Source organism: Zalophus californianus, chromosome 9, assembly GCF_009762305.2.
Source record: "Zalophus californianus isolate mZalCal1 chromosome 9, mZalCal1.pri.v2, whole genome shotgun sequence".
In the NCBI taxonomy this organism is placed as follows: Eukaryota; Metazoa; Chordata; class Mammalia; order Carnivora; family Otariidae; genus Zalophus; species Zalophus californianus.
In genome coordinates, this window is record NC_045603.1 from 93939246 (window position 1) to 93958078 (window position 18833).

The window sequence follows — 18833 nt, forward strand, 5'->3', positions numbered from 1 at the left end:
AGGCACGGGCCAGCAAAACTTCTGTGGGTTGAGAAAATGCTAGAAGGTTCACACATGCTGCCTGGGCCCCCTACCTCCTACCACTCCCCCCCGCCCCACCACGCAATCACTTCATGAGCATAACAAATAGAAAACAAGCCCGGAAAGAAACAATTTGTTCCCCGTTACATACACCATTGCTATCCAATAAAATGTCTGAGCCCAGGGGTCTTGCCTCACTGTGTTCCATGTTAAATTCTCTTCCATAAACTCTGGCTATTCTGACTTAGTAACCTCACCAACAGTCCTTCTTATCCTTTGAAGAATAAGGGATACCTTTAAAAATAATCTATTTAGATCTAAATAGATCTCATCTGTGGTTTGTATTTAAGCTGCCTATTACCTCCTAAATTTCTTTCATTGATTATCCTAATTTTTCTACAAGGCCAATACCTAAGTAAACCATCATAACTTTGCATGTCACTTCTAAATTGTATGCTACATCCCAATCCTGAGATGTTAAAGAGAGAGAGAGAGAAAAAAAAAGAATGGAAGAAATATGAGAGATTTTTAATGGGTTTGGATTCTGAAGATTTACATTTCTACCTGAAATAGAAAAAATATCCTGGGCCTTATCTTGCTTTGGAGTCTTCTCCATCTGGAATGACCTCTTTTCCTTTAATCGTCATTGTTCATATTCTAAGCATTCGTAAGCCTAGCTCAAAGGCAGCCCCTCCACGGAGCCTTCCCTAACACCCCCACAGCACTTAACAGGAGTCCTTCAAAGACACCACACGCTGCATTCAGGTTTTTCAAGATAAAGATTCTATCTTAGACCTCCTGGAACCCTCCCCCACCCCGCCCCCATGAATGTCGTCCAGTGCCTCAAACACAGAAGGTGCCCAAAAGTACTTGAGCAAACGACATCTCAGTGGACAAGAATCTGGCGTTAAGTTTTTGATCCACATTCATAAGCCGTGTTCCTCTCCATATCCTCCGGCTCCGGTATTCAGCAGCACGTTCACTTCTTTCTGGGCTATGCTCACCGAACAAGCTTAAGGAACTAAGTTTGCTCATTTCACATCTGCTTTGCAGATATGAAGCCTTTTAAGGGCTGTTCAGTAATGCCAGAACTTTACATTGTACATAGGAATTACCCAATGGGCTCAACCCCTACTAAACAGAATTTTATAAGGATCGGAGTAGTCCAAAAAGACACTTGAAGGGTAGAAGTGAGGGGACAGGGATATCCCAAAGGAGTCTGGAGTTGTGGTAAGTTCTCTTTGGAGGGTTAGAATCAAGACTAAGTGTTAGACTCTAGACTTCCTACTCCTCTCCTTTCACCCTTGAGAAAAAGTGATTTTTCAGGTAAATTCACCGATGCCGGATTTGGTTAAGTTAGTTAATACTTGCATCTGGAGAATTTTCAACTTTGGAGTATGTCATGAGGGCATTAATGATGAATAATTTGAGGGGACTCTCTCATCCTGGAGGAGTTAAGGCACTCCCCAAAGGATCTGGGCCCTAGGGTTATTCTAGATGAATATTCTGACTTCCTAGGGTCCTACAGAAAAGCCTCGATTCCCCTCTTCTGTGTGTTCTTGAGAGAGACAGGGCCCCCGTGGGTACCAAGGTTCATCACTGGGTTGGTTATGACAGTCCTTAGAGCATCTTATTGATGAGGTTGCATCCATCACCCAACAATTCTGATGTTCAGAAATAAGATTAAAAAAAATAGTAGCACAATTTTTAAGAGACTAATATTTTAACATTTAGAAACCTACTAAACAAGGGAGAAATAACTCCGTAAGTCTAAATAATGTTAACTTTTTTGATCTATGGGCTGATCTTAGATTCCTAGGAAGTCTGTGATAAGACGGCGTGACAGAGGAGGTGGCCGGGACAGATACTGCTGGGGAAGCCAGGTCCCATGAGGGCAGCCCTGCCAACAGCAGTGACTGTCCCATTGACCCCATCACCCAACCCCTATCTGACTTGGCTTCTCTGGGGCTCTGTTTCCTCCGTGACTTCCCCGGTTCAAATGACCTTCCACATAAAATGCATACGGCAATAATGAGCTGCCTCTGAGAGCTGTCCTGAGAATTATAAACAAGTAGACAGTATCTGCAAAATGTCCAGCCCTGCTGTATAGACCGTGCAAGAAACAAGACAAGAAGGGCATGTACAGAGGGGAAAGGTCTGGCCTGGGAAGCACAAGACAGGTCATTCTATTCTTCACAGTAATACCCTGACCCCCTCCTCTTTCTCTAATCATCTGGGAAAATTCACATGTTTTGCCTAAGGTCTCTGTCTCTTTATAAATTCTGGTTTCTTTTCTTTTCTTGTTTTTAGATTAAAAAAAAAAAAACACATACATACATATACACACCTGTAAAGGTAGAGAACAAAATAATGTGAATCCCTGTGTACCCATCACCCAGCCATACAGCCATTAGCTCACAGCTAGTCTTATTTTATGTACACCCCACCCATGCCTCACCCCTGGCGCCGTGGGATCATTTTGAATCAAATCCCGGACACAGGTCATTTCATGTTTCATAGTTTTTCAAACATAAAAGTCATATTTCTTTGGCATTTCATTTTCTTGATTCAACACCCCTGATGTAAATGATTTGTAACACGAAAACTGAGGCAACATTGGCGGTACGCTTGGAGCCAGAGAATCATTTAGAAACAAATAATTTAAACAAAAAAGGGACAATGAATCAAGGCAGAGGCTGTTAATGTAGCCCGTAGGACTCGGTGCCGTCATGCCGTCAGGAGCACTGCTCAATCCTGGGGCTCAGTGGGAGCTCTGTCCTGGGGTCTCCGCTCACGGAGGAAGGGGGCATTTCTCGCCTTGCCCTGACCAGGTTTGACTTCTCCTGCCTCCATGCCTCCCTCCCACTACTGAACACATAATCACCTTCAGCACCGAGCCACCTCCCTGTAAAGCCTTCCTCCATTCCTCCCGTCAAAATGCACCTTCTGCTTTGCTCCCACAGCATTGAATTATCCTAGTACACAGTCAGTACTCAGTAAGTGCACATGCACTGGATGAATGGGTCACAGGACTGACTTCATCTGCCTTATATCTTAGTGGGTGGTTTTCACATCTGTCTCTCCCAGGAAATTTTAAATTCCTCGAGGAAATAATTGTGTTAAAGCAGCTCTGTGTCCCCCTACTTCCTAATGCATTTATCTGTGCACAGTGGGTGCTCAATAAATGTCTCATGAATGCAGAGATGCTCTAGGAAAAGAGCTGCCCTTGCCACGTGGCTGGAGGGTTAAGTGTCTGGAGAATGACTTCACGTAAATTATGGGCAGACTAGCACAAATACAACATGTAGATTTTTTCCCCCTGGTTTCCACTGGTTTCTTGTCTTAGGGAAGCAAATTTGGGCTTGTCATCATAAAAGTAAAAGAATTTGGGAGTGGTTTCCTTCATCCAAATGACCCAGCAACACCTGCCTACAACACCATAACCGTGTTTTTCTCTCCTACCTTCTCCCAAGGTGAAGGCTACATTGAGTTACTGCCCATAGGACGGGATTACAGGTCTGAATCGGAGACAAAGGTTCTTTATGCTGTGTCTGGTCATTAATTAGCTGCTGGAAACTTCAAGACAGGGCCATTAGCATGCTCATAAACCTTTTATTTTAAATGTTTTCGCTTAGCCATGATTCTGATGTGACTCTCCTTGTAAGCTGGACGTAGGACATTTGTTTCTTAACATTTCTGAGGCTCATTAACTACTCCATCCCAGCGGCTCATTAACTAGCCCATTAGGGATTTCACTTCATTCAGGCAGAAGCCTCCACTTGCCCTCACAGAGCCTTTGAGGGTGCCTAATTGGGAACGGTGTGAGGCTCACTGCAAGGCTGGGGAGAGAGCGGGGCTTTGTCAGGTCTCCCCAGAGGCTGGACTGGTGGCGGAGGGGTGCGCTCACCTACCTGCTATTCTCCCAATGGGCATGGCGTGCTCCTCGGGTGGGGAGACAGACACCATGATGTGGTTCATGTACGCCAGGTCTTCCCGATGGGAGAGGTTGATGGGCTTCCCTTCCCTATGCAGCCCGTCCTCGGAGAGCCTGGACTGTTTGAAATCCACGGAGTGCCGGGGGTTCAGGATCAAAGGGTGCATGATGGGACTGGGCATCAGCTGGATCACGCGGGTGCTCTCCTGCCGGGGGCTCGATGGCTTCTGGTGGGGCTCAGAGGACGGTGGGCAGTGGTTATTCTCCATGGGAGACACTGACAGGGGGTAGGACTCCTGGTGGTTGTTCTCCTGGTGGAGCCTCGGCCCCTGGGCCCTCTCGGCCGGGGAGAGGCGGCGGATCATGTTGTCCAGGGGGGACCGGAGGGGCCGCTGCTCGGGGTCGGGAGAAGGCCGGTGATTGGCTGTGACAGGTGATCGAGACCGGTGCAACAGTTCAATGGTGGGGGGGTTGTGGTGCACGTTCTCCACTGGTGGCCTTGGGGTCCTCTGGACACAATTATCTGTGGAGCAGAGGGAGAGACGATCACTGACCCCAGTCAACTGTCAGGAGAGGAACCCCACTGCGGTTCTAAAGGTAGTAAACAGTGAGTGGAGCCTGGACGTGTGCCGGGCAGACCGTCCGTCCCTCGAGATGGAGTGTCTTTTCCACTGCTTAAAAAAACAATTGAAGTGCGCATACTTGAAATTCTTTTCCTACACTAGACAGTCTAAGAATGTCTACAAGCATTCCATTAATCACTTACTAGTGGCTTATAAACACAAGGAAGCCAAACCCATGTTCTTTAGCTTTTGGTTACTTGACTCTTTGACGTGGCTTTTGGGGTCCTTAAGAGTTTCTTTCTAGATGCTTTCACTGACTTACATCTTCATAACTAAATTTATAAATTCTCTACTTCTGGGACGTTGTTATTGGTGTTAATGATACTATTATTACTACTGCTAAAGTAGCTACTATATCCTTGGTACTGGATTATGTTGTTTAAATATATAAAACTCCTCAGTAGGAGATGCTAATACCAGTACTCCTATTTCACAGGTGATAAAATGGAGGCATAAAGAAGTTAAGCAACTTATTCAAAGACACACAGCTGATGAGGCAATGAGACCCAGACTCCAGTAAGAGTCTAGAATCTCGGTACCCATTATGATAATCTGCCACTTTGCTATATACAGACACCAAGGGGAAAAGTGATAGCAAAACCTGCTTTAAGCATGGACAGTGGGCCCAATTTACAGACTGGCAATCTTGTACTTGACAGAAGATTTAGGATGACTTTGTTTCCGAGTGCACAGAGCCTACAAATGCTCAGAGACAGGCAGCAGTAAGTAAGGAAAAGGAGGGAAAGACACCTCCAACAATGCCTCTACCCCCTCCCACTTGAACTTTCAAGCTGGTGCTATCTGAGCACGGACAACATCGGAAGTGTACACGGCTCAGCAACAGAAGCAGTCCTGTGGGCTGGGATGGGAGGGGGACGGGCACATACATGGCTTTAGGAATCCCTGCTTAGGGGAAGGAAGGACGAAAATCTGCCTACGAAAATGGAGCTTTCTACAGTGCCTCCCACTCATCTTAATGAGGTTTCTCTGGCCACATCTGCTCCCAGAGCTGTCTCACCAAAACGATGCACATGCTTTCAGGTCCTTGTATGGTCAAAGATTTGTCCATGATTCTAAGTAAAGCAAGTCAAAAGATACCTCCCTTTGTCCCTTATGACAGTATCTACATGAAGAACATATAAAGGGGATCTCGGAATCTGACAGGGTTAGTAAACAGAGACCGAGCTGGTAGTGCCTCAAAGTTTTCCATAGGATTAATAGAAGAATGAGGATTCCTCTAGATCTCGGTTATATGAGACAGTAAACAAAAGAAATGTTCACGATCACTAAAAGAGCATCTGCTTGAAGGCAAAGGGTTTATTTTGTAACTACTGTGTAACCTGCTGCCGTGAATTTAAAAGTGCTTACTTGTTGGAACAGCTATCAATGGGAGACTGCCTCAATGAATGATACTATATCTCTAAACAATGGAGGATCAGGCAGGTATAAAACGGAACGAGGAGTGTCTTAATATTCTGCTAAGGACTGGTCTCCAGGTTCTATGATTAGGTATGCAAAGCCAGGTGACGTATTTTGGCATGCTACCACCTTTCTGTGATAAAGGAGAAGGGGATTCCAGTTTCCCGGCTTGTATCAAACTAACCTTCCTACATACAGAAATGATGGAATCTGGATATAATACATTTACAAGTTATTTGAAGGTGCTGGAGAAAACTGAAGGGCATTTTACTCTTGAAAGAAGAGAACTGCACAAGTGAGATCCAAATTTATATATCCCTGAGGGTCTTCCCCAGTCCCTGTAGCAGGGGGCAGCTGCAAATGAACTGCAAGTTCTATAATCTGTCAGGGAACAGAGTATGGGGCTCCAGAATGGCAAAAAATCGAGCAAGCAGATCCTATAAAGGGGAGAGCTGCAGGGGGAATAGCCACTAAATTGGCACATAAACTTCCCTCACATCCCTAATATGTGCTCCTGAATGGCGCATGTGCAATGGGGACCACTAAGGAGCTCAGTGAAAACAACAGCTGTATCGCTGAAACATAAGAGCAGGAATGTCAGCTACTGGCCACTAGATTGGAGAGAGAATGCAGGATTTGAGCCCTAGCAACAAAGGCTCTGTAAACACCTCAGGCTGTTTATTACCCCAGAACAGCCACACCTTAGGAGTAAAAACTAGCTCCAGGACAAAGGGATTTGCCTCAGGGCTATAGGCAAAACCGAAAGAGATCTGCCCTAAGCAAATGTAAGACCAAGCCTCTGCAAACTCAAAGTGACTGGCTAGTGGTTTATCTGCTAGAGCAAAAATCAACATTCTTCAGAGGAATATAACATAATCTAGAGTCTCTACAATGTATCATCTATAACGTCCAGTATTCAATAAGGATTTTCAGGACATGTGAAAAAAACAGAAAAATGTGACCCATAATCAAGAGGAAAGGCAGTCAACAGAAACAGACTCTGAGATCATCTAGATGTTGGTATTAGCAAAAAAGAACCTCAAAGTAGCTATTAGAAATAAGTGTAAGCACTTGAAGGAGATGATGGTCATAATGAGATATGACAGATGGAGACTGTCAGAAAAAAAAATGGAAACTTAAGAAGATTCTAGGACTGAAAAACACAGTAGCTGAAAGATTGGACTGGATGTACTTAACAGCAGACTGGAGATGACAGAAGGAAGGTTAGTAAATTTGAAGACACATCAATGAAAATTAGAAACAAATAAACAAATAGATCCTCAGTGACCTGTGGAACAATATTAAATGGTCTAATGGACATGTAATTGGAATCCAAGAAGAAGAGAACAGAAAGGATGGGACCAACCCCTCCCCCCACCCCCAAAAAACCCCAAACCCGAATAATGACCAAATGGTCCTCCAATTTGGTAACAACAACAGGAACCTTATAGATCCAAAATGCTCAGTAAATACAAAGCCGGATAAATACAAAAGCTACATCCAGGCATTTCATAGTCAAACTGCTGAAAACCAAAGATAAAGAGAAAATCCTGAAAGTAACCAGAGGGGAAAAAAAGATACACTATGTACACAGGTAAAGTTATACCAATTATGGCCAACTTCTCTTTTAAACACCCAGAGAAAGAGAGAGAGAGAGAGAGAGAGAGAGTGCAAGCATGTACACAAGAAAGATATAAACGGAGACCCATACACTAAAAGGAACTTAAGAGACACATCAACCATCTGCAATGTATAGACCCTTGTTTTGACAACTGAACTGTCAGTTTTCAGGTGATGTGATGGCCTTGTGATTAAGATTTTATAAAGGGTCCTTCTCTTTTCAGACCTGTACTGATATATCTACAGATGAAACTATGTATCTGGAATTTGCTTTAATTTGGGATGGTGAAGCGGAGAGTAGGTGGGGCACAGAGGAAACAAGATTGGTCATGAGTTGATCACTGAAGCTGGTGATGGGTACATTGTGGCTCATTAAATAATTCTCTCTAGTTTTGCCTAAGTTTGATATTTTCCACTATAAAAAGCATCTCTTTTTCTTTTCTTTTCTTTTTTTTTTAAGTACTTAGTCAACCTTGCAAGAATACAGGTTGGGATAACAAGTACTAAATTCTTCACTTTAACCCAAATGCAAATAAATGCTTACAGGGTACTTAACAGATTAGGCCCACGTAATTAATTTTAATGGCTGAGATGATTAGCACGACAGAAATGATCTACCATCTTTTGGGGATGAGGCAAGTTTTCTTTTCATAGCTAATACAGACCTTGACTCTGCTGTCCCCAAAAAGGAATTTATCTCTTCTCTGTCACAGAACATGACCATGATAAGCAACTACTTAAGATGGTTGTGTTTTCAAGTTTTTGCATTTTCTTCTAAATGCCATATACAGAATATTTCCCTTTACTTAAAGCTTATTAGGGCTTAAAAATACTTAAGGATGATGAAGACCATGTACTGAAAAATCTTATATCCTGAATCCATTTCCTGTCTTACAAATTTCAAAAACAGACACAGGCGTTGGCCAGGAGTCTGGTCACCTGCAGGCTCTCTTTGATGTCTTGGGCTTCAAGGCTCAGTGCATGGGTGTGCACTCAGGGCAAGCCCTAGGAAGTCTGGGTGGACTCTGAGAGGAAGAATTTCCATGCCAAGGGTAAAAGAGGAACTGATGTAATGTCCTGGAGAGATTTCACTCTCCGTTCCTGCCCAGATCTTTGGGAACAATGAAGGAGGGAGAGAGACAGTGCTCTGGATAATCCAACTCAGATTTTACTTTTGACTCAGGGTCCAGGCAGGAACAGGACCTGGAGGAGCTTGATTTATTTATTTCTCTGCAGACACCACTCAAAGAGGAAGTACTTGAAGTTGATAACATTAATGGTGGAGAACTGGATCCAAGGGTATTTAAGTCCAGGCTCCTGGTGGTCTGGGCACAACCACTGTCAAGGCTGAAAGGCCTGCAATGAGACCTTCCAGCTTTGTTTCAGTTTGCAAAGCATGCGCCCACGTATGGAGGAGACTCTGCCGTTCCCACCCTGCTGCCTGCTGCCCTGTTATTATAAGTTGGCAGCAGGGTGTGGAAACTTATGAGACCAGAGCCGGCAGGCAGAGAAGCTCCGGACACAGGAAATGCACTGAGCGGACAGTGGGTGCATTAAATCCCCCAGATGTAGGAGTCCTCTGTCTAAAACAAGAAGATTTTTTTGGTCTGGCCTTGATGTCTGGGTTTGTTCTTGGGGAACTGCCCAGCTGGAGAGCTGGGAAATTATCCACATTGCCCTCAGTCTGAAGGTCTTGATATGGGAGGGAAATGCGCAAGAAAGAGGGAGGGAAAGCCACACGTTAATTAGTCAGTGTGGGCATGGAGAGGAGCGGGGAGAGAGACCACGGACTGGCAGGGAACCCGTTCTGGTTGAAAGTGTTTTCTAATCCCAAACCTTTCTCTTTGTGGACCTCTTTTAGATACAAATACTCCCTTCTTGCCACCAAACAGCCCCAAATAAATGAGGGCTTTAAGTGTGAGGATTACAAAAAAAGGATTTCTTTTCTTGTTTTCTTTCCTTTTACTACTTATTAGGAAAGTTTGTCTATTTAAAAGTCATCAAAATTTGACCCAATTTATTCAGGTCATAAAGAACGAATAACTAGTAAACTTAAAACAAACCAACAAAAACTGCCTTTGGTTAAAGTTGCGGGCTTTAAGCAGGAAATTTCCAGGGTAGAGCAAAGGCTCAAGCTTCTAACTCACAAAGAAGGATCAAGTTTCCGAGGATCACATTTCCACCACCTCGCTTTCCCTAAGGCCATGGATGGTGATAAGAGAAGTTAGTCAGGGAGATGCAAATCAACGGGCCCAGCAGGTAATTTACTCATCAGCCTCAGTCCACTGTGTTCCACATTCTCCTGGAAGGAACCACTCACTTCCCAGCATGAATTTGTAAAACATTAGTGGGAACCACAAATGATATAAAGAACTACGGAGACTAAATGTTCTAGGCCTTCAGATGCAGTTCAAAACAGACTTCCTACACACGCTTAGGTTCTGTCACCCCCTTTTATGGGGTGAATCGTGCTACCGGCCTCACCCCACACCCCTCATTCATATGTTGACGTGTGTTGAGTCCCAACACATCTCAGAATGTGACCTTATTTAGAAATAGGGTCACTGCAAGTATCATTAATTAAGACAAGGTTGTCTTAGAATAGGGTGGGCCCCTAATCCAACATGACGGATGTCCTTACTTAAGGGAGAATTTGGACGTATAGACAGGCATAGACTGCATGATTGGAAGGGGAATGTTTTGCCACACAGTGATTACAAAATATGTGTTGAACCAAAGAACCTTCAGTGATGCCAACCATATTTCAAGTAGCGTCTTGGATGCAGTGTATGCAAAGGGAAGGAAAAGTGGTCCTTGCTCTCAAGGATATTGTAGTCTAATGGAGAAGGCACACACATAAAAAAACACAAGGCTAAAGGTGCTGAATTAAGAGTCCGTCACAGGGAGCATGCCATGTGAAGACGAAGGCAGAGATCTACCAGTCAAGGAGCACCAGAGATGCCTAGCAAACCAGGAGAAGTTAGGAGAGAGGCCCAGAACAGATTCTCCCTCCCAACCCTCAGAAGGAACTGACCCCGCCCTTACCTTGATCTTGGACTTCCAGCCTCCAGAACTGTAAGACAATACATTTCTGTTGGTTAAGCCCCCCAGTTTGTGGCGCTTTGTTATGGCCACCCTAGCGCACTAATACACAGCCCCCACCCTGCCCCTGCTGCCACTCCACAAGGTTCCACAAGGTTCCATCGAGACTCACCACTGACCCTCTGCCTGCCCATTCAGCCCATTTGCTCCATTCGGCAAGTTGCCACGGTCACTGAATTCCCTGGTAGGGCCCAAGAAGAACACCGCCCGAGTTTGCAGTGTATGACTCACAGATGTGTGAGCTCGTCACCAATAAATCCTAGGTGAGCTCCCAGAGTTTTAGAAGTGCTTGCTAAAAAGGGGCTGAAGGAAACAAAATGGGTGACTTGCAGGACTCTGGGGCTTAATCTGTATTCCTGTGCGAGGGACAGCCTCCCAAATGGCTAGCCTCTGCAAGCGGCTCAGTACCAGAGAGCACCGAAGCAAAGTCTGCCCGGCCTCAGTCTCAGTACGGGGCTGCACAAGAGAAGTGAATGAAGAAATCAACGGGTCAGATTTCAAATGAGCCAATTAGACTTGTGGGGTAAACCTTGTGAATCATTTATAGGGAGGGGGTCAGGGTGGCAGAGATAAGTCGGAGTGCTGGAGAGGGGAAAGAGCAAGATCACAGAGGGCTTCCGGCTCTGGAGGTGAACCCAAACTGCTCCAGTCCTCTTATTTCAAAGGGCTCAGACAGCACTTCCCCGGGGGAACAGGAAGTTTCTTGAAAACTTCCTGGCTACCTGGGGAGAGTTAGTCATGCATATTAGGGATCTCTGGAGCTAAAACTTCTGGCTTAATCCGGGAGCCAGCTAGCCCCTGGGCTAAGAGCAGCCTCTACAGGACTGGATGGAGGAAGCCAGAGGAGGGAGAGGGAAGTGAGTGGGTCCTCCCTGAAGTACACCGAGCCCCCCCACCCCCAGATGAAAAGAGGCTCTGGGCACCATCCCAGGGCCTCCACTCTTCCCCCATCACAATGAAATGCCGCATCTGGGGCCAAGGGTCAGAGGGTAAAAGGTCATGCTATCCCAGACTCTGAAATACAGGAAGCAAAGCAGGAAGAAGAGGCCCTAGGGAGGCATGGAGGAGTTAGAGGAGAGTAGAAGGATGGAGCAAGGGGAAGAGGTGGTACCTGGTGCCCTGGGGACAACAGGAAGTCAAGATTGGGGCCTGGTCTTCCTCTGCTGGAACCTCATTATCTCCAGCCAGATATAAGAATCCCAGAATTGAAAGGGGGCACCAAAGGTTAATCTTATGGTTCTTACATGTGAGAGGAGACAGCTGGAAGATTAAAAGGTCCCAAAGGGGTCATGGAGGTCCTATCATATGCCAGGTACTTCAAGGTAACAAAGCACAAACACTGTTCCTTTTCAAAACGGGCTGTGCCCTGAGAGCAACTGAAGTTGGCACTTTCAGTGTGGTTTCCCACAGAACCTAACAGAGGGGGCCTGGTTCGTTCATGAAGGAATTCTGGTATCACGGCGTTGGGTAGGCAGCAGGCCCTTCCGACGTCTGGGATACAGAAATGTGGTTATCCTTCTATCTATCTATCTATCTATCTATCTATCTATCTATCTATCTATCTATCTATCTATCTATCTTTCTATTTATCTTTCTATCTGAGAGAGAGAGCACAAGTAGGCAGAGAGGCAGGCAAAGGGAAAGGGAGAAGCAGGCTCCCCACCGAGCAGAGAACCTGACATGGGGCTTGATCTCAGGACCCTGGGATCATGACCTGAGCCGAAGGCAGACGCTTAACTGACTGAGCCACCCAGGCGCCCCTCCTTGACACTTCAATTGTCAACATGATCTCAGAGAAGTTTTTACAACAACCTGTAACAGGATGGCTGGATCAGCTACAAACTTCATCTACTCTGGTGTCTTGTCAGCAGCTATACTGAGGAACCAGCTCCCAAGGAGTGATCAGCACCAAGGGGCTGGTTCCCAAGGGGGATGACAGCCAGGCTCAGAAGCCAGTGCCAGACTCTGAACTCACATTTCTCACGGGCTGGGGGATTTTCTTCATGCTAAGTCCATTCATTCAGAGGTAGTCAAAGATTTACAGTGGGTTAATTCAGTCCGAATCAGCATGAGTTTTTGACAGCATGACCTGCAGACATATAGTGGTGTCTCCAAAGTTATCTTTGATGGGGCACCTGGGTGGCTCATTTGGTTAAGTGTCTGACTCTTGTTTTGGCTCAGATCATGATCTTGGGGTCGGGAGATCAAGCACTGTGTTGGGCTCTACGCTCAGTGCAGAGTCTGCTTGAGATTCTCTCTCTCCCTCTCCCTCTGCTCCTCCCCTGCACGAGCTCTCGCTCTCAAATAAATAAAATTTAAAAAAAAGTTACCCTTGACCTTTTTGTTTGTTTGTTTAGATTTGGCAGTTTCAAGTACCACGAGGCAGAAAAATTATAAGCAGGTTTGCTGGCATCTGCCACCCCATACCCTGGTCAGGGGACCTGGCTTGGCCTCCTAATCTCCCCAGTTCTACTCATTGCTCCATCTTCTGTCCCATTTTCAGGGTGTTTGCACAAAACACATGAACAGAAATGTTATTTTGTTGGCTCATTCATGCTGCAATGGAAGGAACACAGGCATGAGAGCTAAGTGGACCCAGGGCTAAGTCTCAGTTTTGCTACTTGGTAGCTGTGTGATCTGGAGGCTCTCAGCTTCTATCTCCTCATTTGTAAAGTGCGGATAACATTACCTTTCTTATACGGTAATTGTGAAGATGAAATGATTTGGACACGTAAGAGCTTAGAACAGAGCCTGGCACACAATAAAAGTTAGCTAATATTTTGTTCCTATGAAGCAGATTCATATACCTCATCCTCTTTAATTATCTCATTAAAATTGTGTAAAGTTTCCTTCCTCCAAAGCAGTCTTTGGGCACTTGGATTTGGCAGTAGAGGGGACTGGGAGTGGAGGGGAAATATTTCCCTCAATAAAGCAATCATATAAATGAAAATCTCTGGGCTCTTGCAGAATGCATGGCACCCTCCCAATTCCCCACAAAGAAATGACTTCTCTCTATTCTCTGGGCCATTACCATGTACTGGTTGTAGGGAGAACTGTTTCAACACTTGAAAGTTCTATCACTTATGATTTCCACGTCCACCTAGTAAAAAGAGCTACCTGCCCCAGAGCAACACTTGTGTCTTCAAAGTGTGTCCACTGTTGCAGAAACAATCACAACACTGCATGTGTGAATATTTTCAAATTGAAGTGATTAAAAATCGTCTCGCTCTCTCTTAGATAGGACATAGGAGAGGGTGGGACTAGAGAGCTGAAATTATAAGAGGGTCCCCCACAGGGGTCATGGGATGAGAGCATATGATAAACACAATTCTCGTTCCTTCTCTCTACAGACTTGGGCCTGTCCAGTCCGACAGGGGTAACTCTGTGGAGCTGGCCCCATTGGGAGACTAGCTCAACTGGAAGCATATTTTATACCGCTCAATAAGCTTTTTGGGAATTACTATGCAAGTAATTTTAACACCAGTACGGCTACTGGTGATCGAATATATACTTAGGGACAAAGCCTTTCTTGTAATTATTCCATAGGAGTTAGAAGTAACTGATTTTAGAACCTAAGATGTCAAAAGAAGTTGATATTGTAACTGTGTGTGACAAAACGCATTTATTTTATCATCATTTGCTGATCTGAAATTTCTAAAGATGTTTTGCCTCCTGGTTTTGGTGAAAGAAACAGTATCATTTTTTTGTTTTGTCTCATTCTTACATAACTGGTGTACCTGCTGGAGGAGTCCTGTTTCCTTGTCACAGTGGCTCGGGATGGGTGAGAGATTACACAAGGCTGCCTTCGTTGTAGAATACTGCGCTCTCATAAGTCAATAAGGAAAGAGGGCGGCCATGCTGGTTCTCCTAGACCTGGGCCGTCAGCGGAGGACTGCTTTGCCCCAGGCATGACACAATTTCAGAATTGTGTACAATATGGAGATGATGAATGTTTACAAAATAAAGGGTAACTGGAATTCGTGGGATCGCCCACCTCTCCCCTCAGAGCCTGGAGGGGAGCCTCTGAGCTGTAACACCAACTTCCTAGCTCCGGGCACGGCCACACATCTGCAGTCGCAGGGAGGGGGTAAACGAAGCTTTGTCTTTGCACTTCACTCCGCACGCCTCACTGTGCCAGGCTGTTGAGGGGCCGCGTCCATTCTCCTCTGGAATGTTCCTGCTCTCTTCCCTGTCACATTATCTCTGTGTCAGGTCAATGCCATCAATGGCAACACACTTTTACAAAGGACTGTGCCCCCAGGGATGTGGACCAGACCACGGGGGATAGAATATTTGATATGTATAATCTCACTTTACAGAATTGTTTTTTTTTGGGGGGGGGAGATCTTTCTGTACATTAACACATGTCCATATTTGTGTTTTACCACTCACAAGGAAGTGTGGCGGCATTAATTCTAGAGACCAGTCATGGTGAGCTGGGTATTTTTTCTTTTTGGTGGAGAAAAGGGAACAAGGTAGGAGGTGTTTGGAGGTAGGGACTTTGTACTGGTTGACTCCCCTCTCTGGAGGGTCCCCCTGTCACCAATGGCAGTTGGGGGGGCAGGCAGCCTGTGCATATCACTATACAGCTCTTCTCAGCTGATACCATCTGACAAAGACCTAAACTTCCCTTCTCGCATGTCCATCTGTTCACCTGAGAGAATATGCCGTGTTTAAACAGGCATGGACCCTCCAGTCTTGATTCCTGGCTGACGGCTTTAAGGAATGGTCTCTGAGAACACACTCCTTTTAAGAGCTGGCTCTGAAGCAGAGCACACTGGTCCACAGGGTGATGAAGCCCTTGACCTTGGTCTCATTAGCTCCATCCTTTAACCTATGGAATCACCACCACCGACATCATAACACCCGAGAGCACAGCTCATTACTGCATATGGAGCAGCACATCTGTATTTACTTGGTCTGAGAGCAGCTCTGAGAGTAAGCCCAGCTTTCTCTATTGATTAGCTCCTGCAAATGAGAAGAACAACAAACACCTACTTCTGAGTCAATTCAAGGTGGAAGGATTTGCAGTGAGAGACCAGAAGCTTCCCAACACATTTGGGAATAAAAAGAGGAATGCGAATTCCAAATGGGATTTTTTTTTTTTTTTTTTTAAATAATGAGTACAGGAGAGAGAGACGGGGGTGGGGGGGGGTGGGGGGTGGGGAGACCATCACACACCTTTTGTATCCGAAGAGGCAAGCTTGCCTTTGTCGAGCTTCAGTAAACCCACTTCTTTTCTGGAATAGCTGTTGGCTATTATGCAAGCCGGAAATGTACATGGCAGAAAGAGCAAAAGAACAGAGAAACTGAATTGGGCGGGGGGGGGGGGGGGGGGGGGCAGCTGCTAAATTAAGCAAGGGTAAAGCTGGGGGAAGAAAGGATGAGAGAAACAGGCAGGGAGCAGGCAAGAGCCGCTCGTTTATTCCCCATCACGAAAGCAAGGGGGCCTGCTGTGAGACACTTGGCACGAGGAAGGGATGGCAGTCGCCTGGAGTCAGGCTCTCTTTTGTGAAGTGTTAATTAAGAAAACAAATAACTTCTCATTTTTTAATTTACCAACAACAAAACAAAACAACAACAACAACAAAAATATGAGCCCTGCTCTTAAGAAGGCTCAATCGATTTAAGGAAATATCCCAAGGAACCGGGATTGGAGGCCCCGAGTAATCCAGTCCTAAGAAAAAGGGCAAGTTGGAAAGCATTACTTTGTGTCCCCGTGTCTGTTGTCTAACCGATCCACGCACACATGGACATCACGCTCCTCAGAGGCACGATGCATCGCTGCTCAATTGGAATCACGCATCAAGTAAGACTTTAATAACCTAGGTCGGCACCCAAACACCTGCTTTGGAACGATGTCCAGCACCACAGTTCAATTCTGGTCTTTTGTTTCTGTTTCCTACCAATGATTTTAGGACGGCTGGGGCTTACCAGAGAAGAGCAGCCTGGGGCTTAGCAGGTGCATCTGAGTAGGCACTTATGTTGAGCACACTGCAAGAAGCAGCCTTCGGTGCACGAAGGAGGAACCCCTGGTCCACCAGGGTTCACAGGGTTTGAGTCCATCTTATTCCCCCAGCTTTTATTACCCTCTACTCACAAATTTTCAAAGACCCCCATTACTCTCCTTCATCAAAGCCCTCTCCATTCTGGGTCCAATATGACTGCCTGGGGACTAGCTCTGCAAAAGCAAAATGTTGATTGTTGTTGAAACGGGGTGATGGCTCACGGGGGTTTACTTACTTCATTCTCTCTATTTGGGAGAAATCTCTATTGTTTGACATTTTCCAGAATAAAAGGTAGAGGGGGGGAAAAACGATAAGCCTTATAACCCAAGTCATCTGATGGCTCTCTTATTCCAGGGACTCACTCCATCCTATACTCTCTGCCTGGAGGATTCTCCACCTCATCGTTGCTTACCAGAATTCTGCTGGACCATCAAGGAAGCCTCCAGAACCACCTGCTTCACGAGGCTGACCCTGATGCTTGTGCCTAGATGTAATTCCGCCCCCCCCCCACTGACTTACAGCTATGCTTTGATACTCATCCATGTACCTCATTTCTCTATCAGATTGCAGAGAACCCAGAGTATATCTCATTCATCTTGGCATCTCCCTCAGTGTCTTCTATAAAGCAAGCACTCAATACATGTTTGTTCAATGACAAACAAATCACGTGAATAAGAACAACTTATCAAATAAACAATGACACCTCTTGGATTGTCTAAACCTCACGCAAGTAAAGAAAAGCCTCCTCTGGTACCTTCTTCATGGTTCTGATGCAGGATGACTTCTGGCTGTGTGTGTATAGAGTTTCCGGGATGGAAGAACGGTGAAAAAAGAATCCGAGGTTTTCTCTGCTTCAGAATATGCTGAAGGAGTTCATAGAGCACATCACCTGGAAAGAAAAAGGAAAGAGAACTAGAGCAATGGGAATATTCGACTCTCCATTGTTGGCATAGGACTAAAGACATAATGGCGAGCCAGGTCCTCATGCCACCTACCACCATGGAGCATGAGGGGGAAACGCAGAGGGTTGGAGCCACGTGCTCGCTTTTTCATTGGACTTTTTAAATTGTGCAATATACGGAAATAGTTTAAAAAGCGCTGAAAACCAGAAAGAAAACAAAAATCACCTATAATCCTATCACTAAGAGAAAGAAGTCCTATCCCTACCACCTATGGTTTTATAGTTAGAATCAGGCTTGTACTAGTTTCGTACCTGTTTCCCTTCACGTTACTGAACTGCTCCACTAGCTGCAAAATGAGAGCCCATCACACGGATGCACCAGACTTTATTGGACGTTTCAACGATTCTAATTTATTGCTATTATTCTTGTGAAAAATATTCTTTTCCCATCATTCTTTGCTTGCATTTCAGAGTAACCAAAGAAGGATTATGAAGTCATTAAGTATGAAAATTTTTAATGTTCCACTGGCAATTCATACATTCTTCATAGAGATCTTCCAATGGAAAAAAATTGCCTTTCGAACCCACTCTAATCCCAGGCAGGAAGAGACTGAGGATGAAAAAAATGCACAAGCCCGTCAGAGGTGCTGACTATTGAAGATACCCTATAAAGAACGGCATGTTCTGGGATGCTTACCTCCTTTAAAAATACACACCGGCATTGCTCCAAGGCTCTACAGTCTCTAGAAAATCATCTCTAGATGTCAGCCCCTTGCGGAGGATGGTAGGGGCTCGTCTGAGCTAGGGCCCTCTGTTCTGATATATTTGGTATTTAAAGTGTCCACTGAGTAATTAGCAAAAAAAAAAACCCAAACCAAAACAAAACAAAAACACCCAAAAAAACAAAAGCACAAAAAAGCCCCCCAAAACCTGTCATGCATGGTCTTGTCCCACCCCTTCAGCTTAGATCCAAGTTCAAAAATGCAGGTGGGTGCTCAAAACCCCTTAGGGGTGGGTGATCAATCTTTAATATACCATAGGCTTTTCTAACTGTCCCCCTACGCCCTTCCATACACAGATATGCAGTCAACAATTGTACCAAACAATGGGCTTTTGTCTCTAATTTTAGCCATTTTTAACAGATACTTTAATTAACAACTTAATTTGACTGCTTATTTTGGGCTACTGCTAAATTTTTTTTTCTT

At 45.2% G+C, this 18833-nt stretch overlaps 1 protein-coding gene across 4 annotated transcripts in view; it reads right to left on the bottom strand.

The window, feature by feature from the left end:
* ETV6 (ETS variant transcription factor 6) overlaps positions 1-18833 on the bottom strand; it is a 233126-nt gene that overhangs the window by 18212 nt on the left and 196081 nt on the right. For all 4 annotated transcript variants that reach the window (XM_027592924.2, XM_027592927.2, XM_027592925.2 and 1 more), the window contains 2 exons: positions 17482-17616; positions 3933-4478 (listed from right to left, as the gene is read on the bottom strand). In XM_027592924.2, the coding sequence (XP_027448725.1) occupies positions 3933-4478; positions 17482-17616 (681 nt within the window). The remainder of the gene's footprint in view (positions 1-3932; positions 4479-17481; positions 17617-18833) is intronic.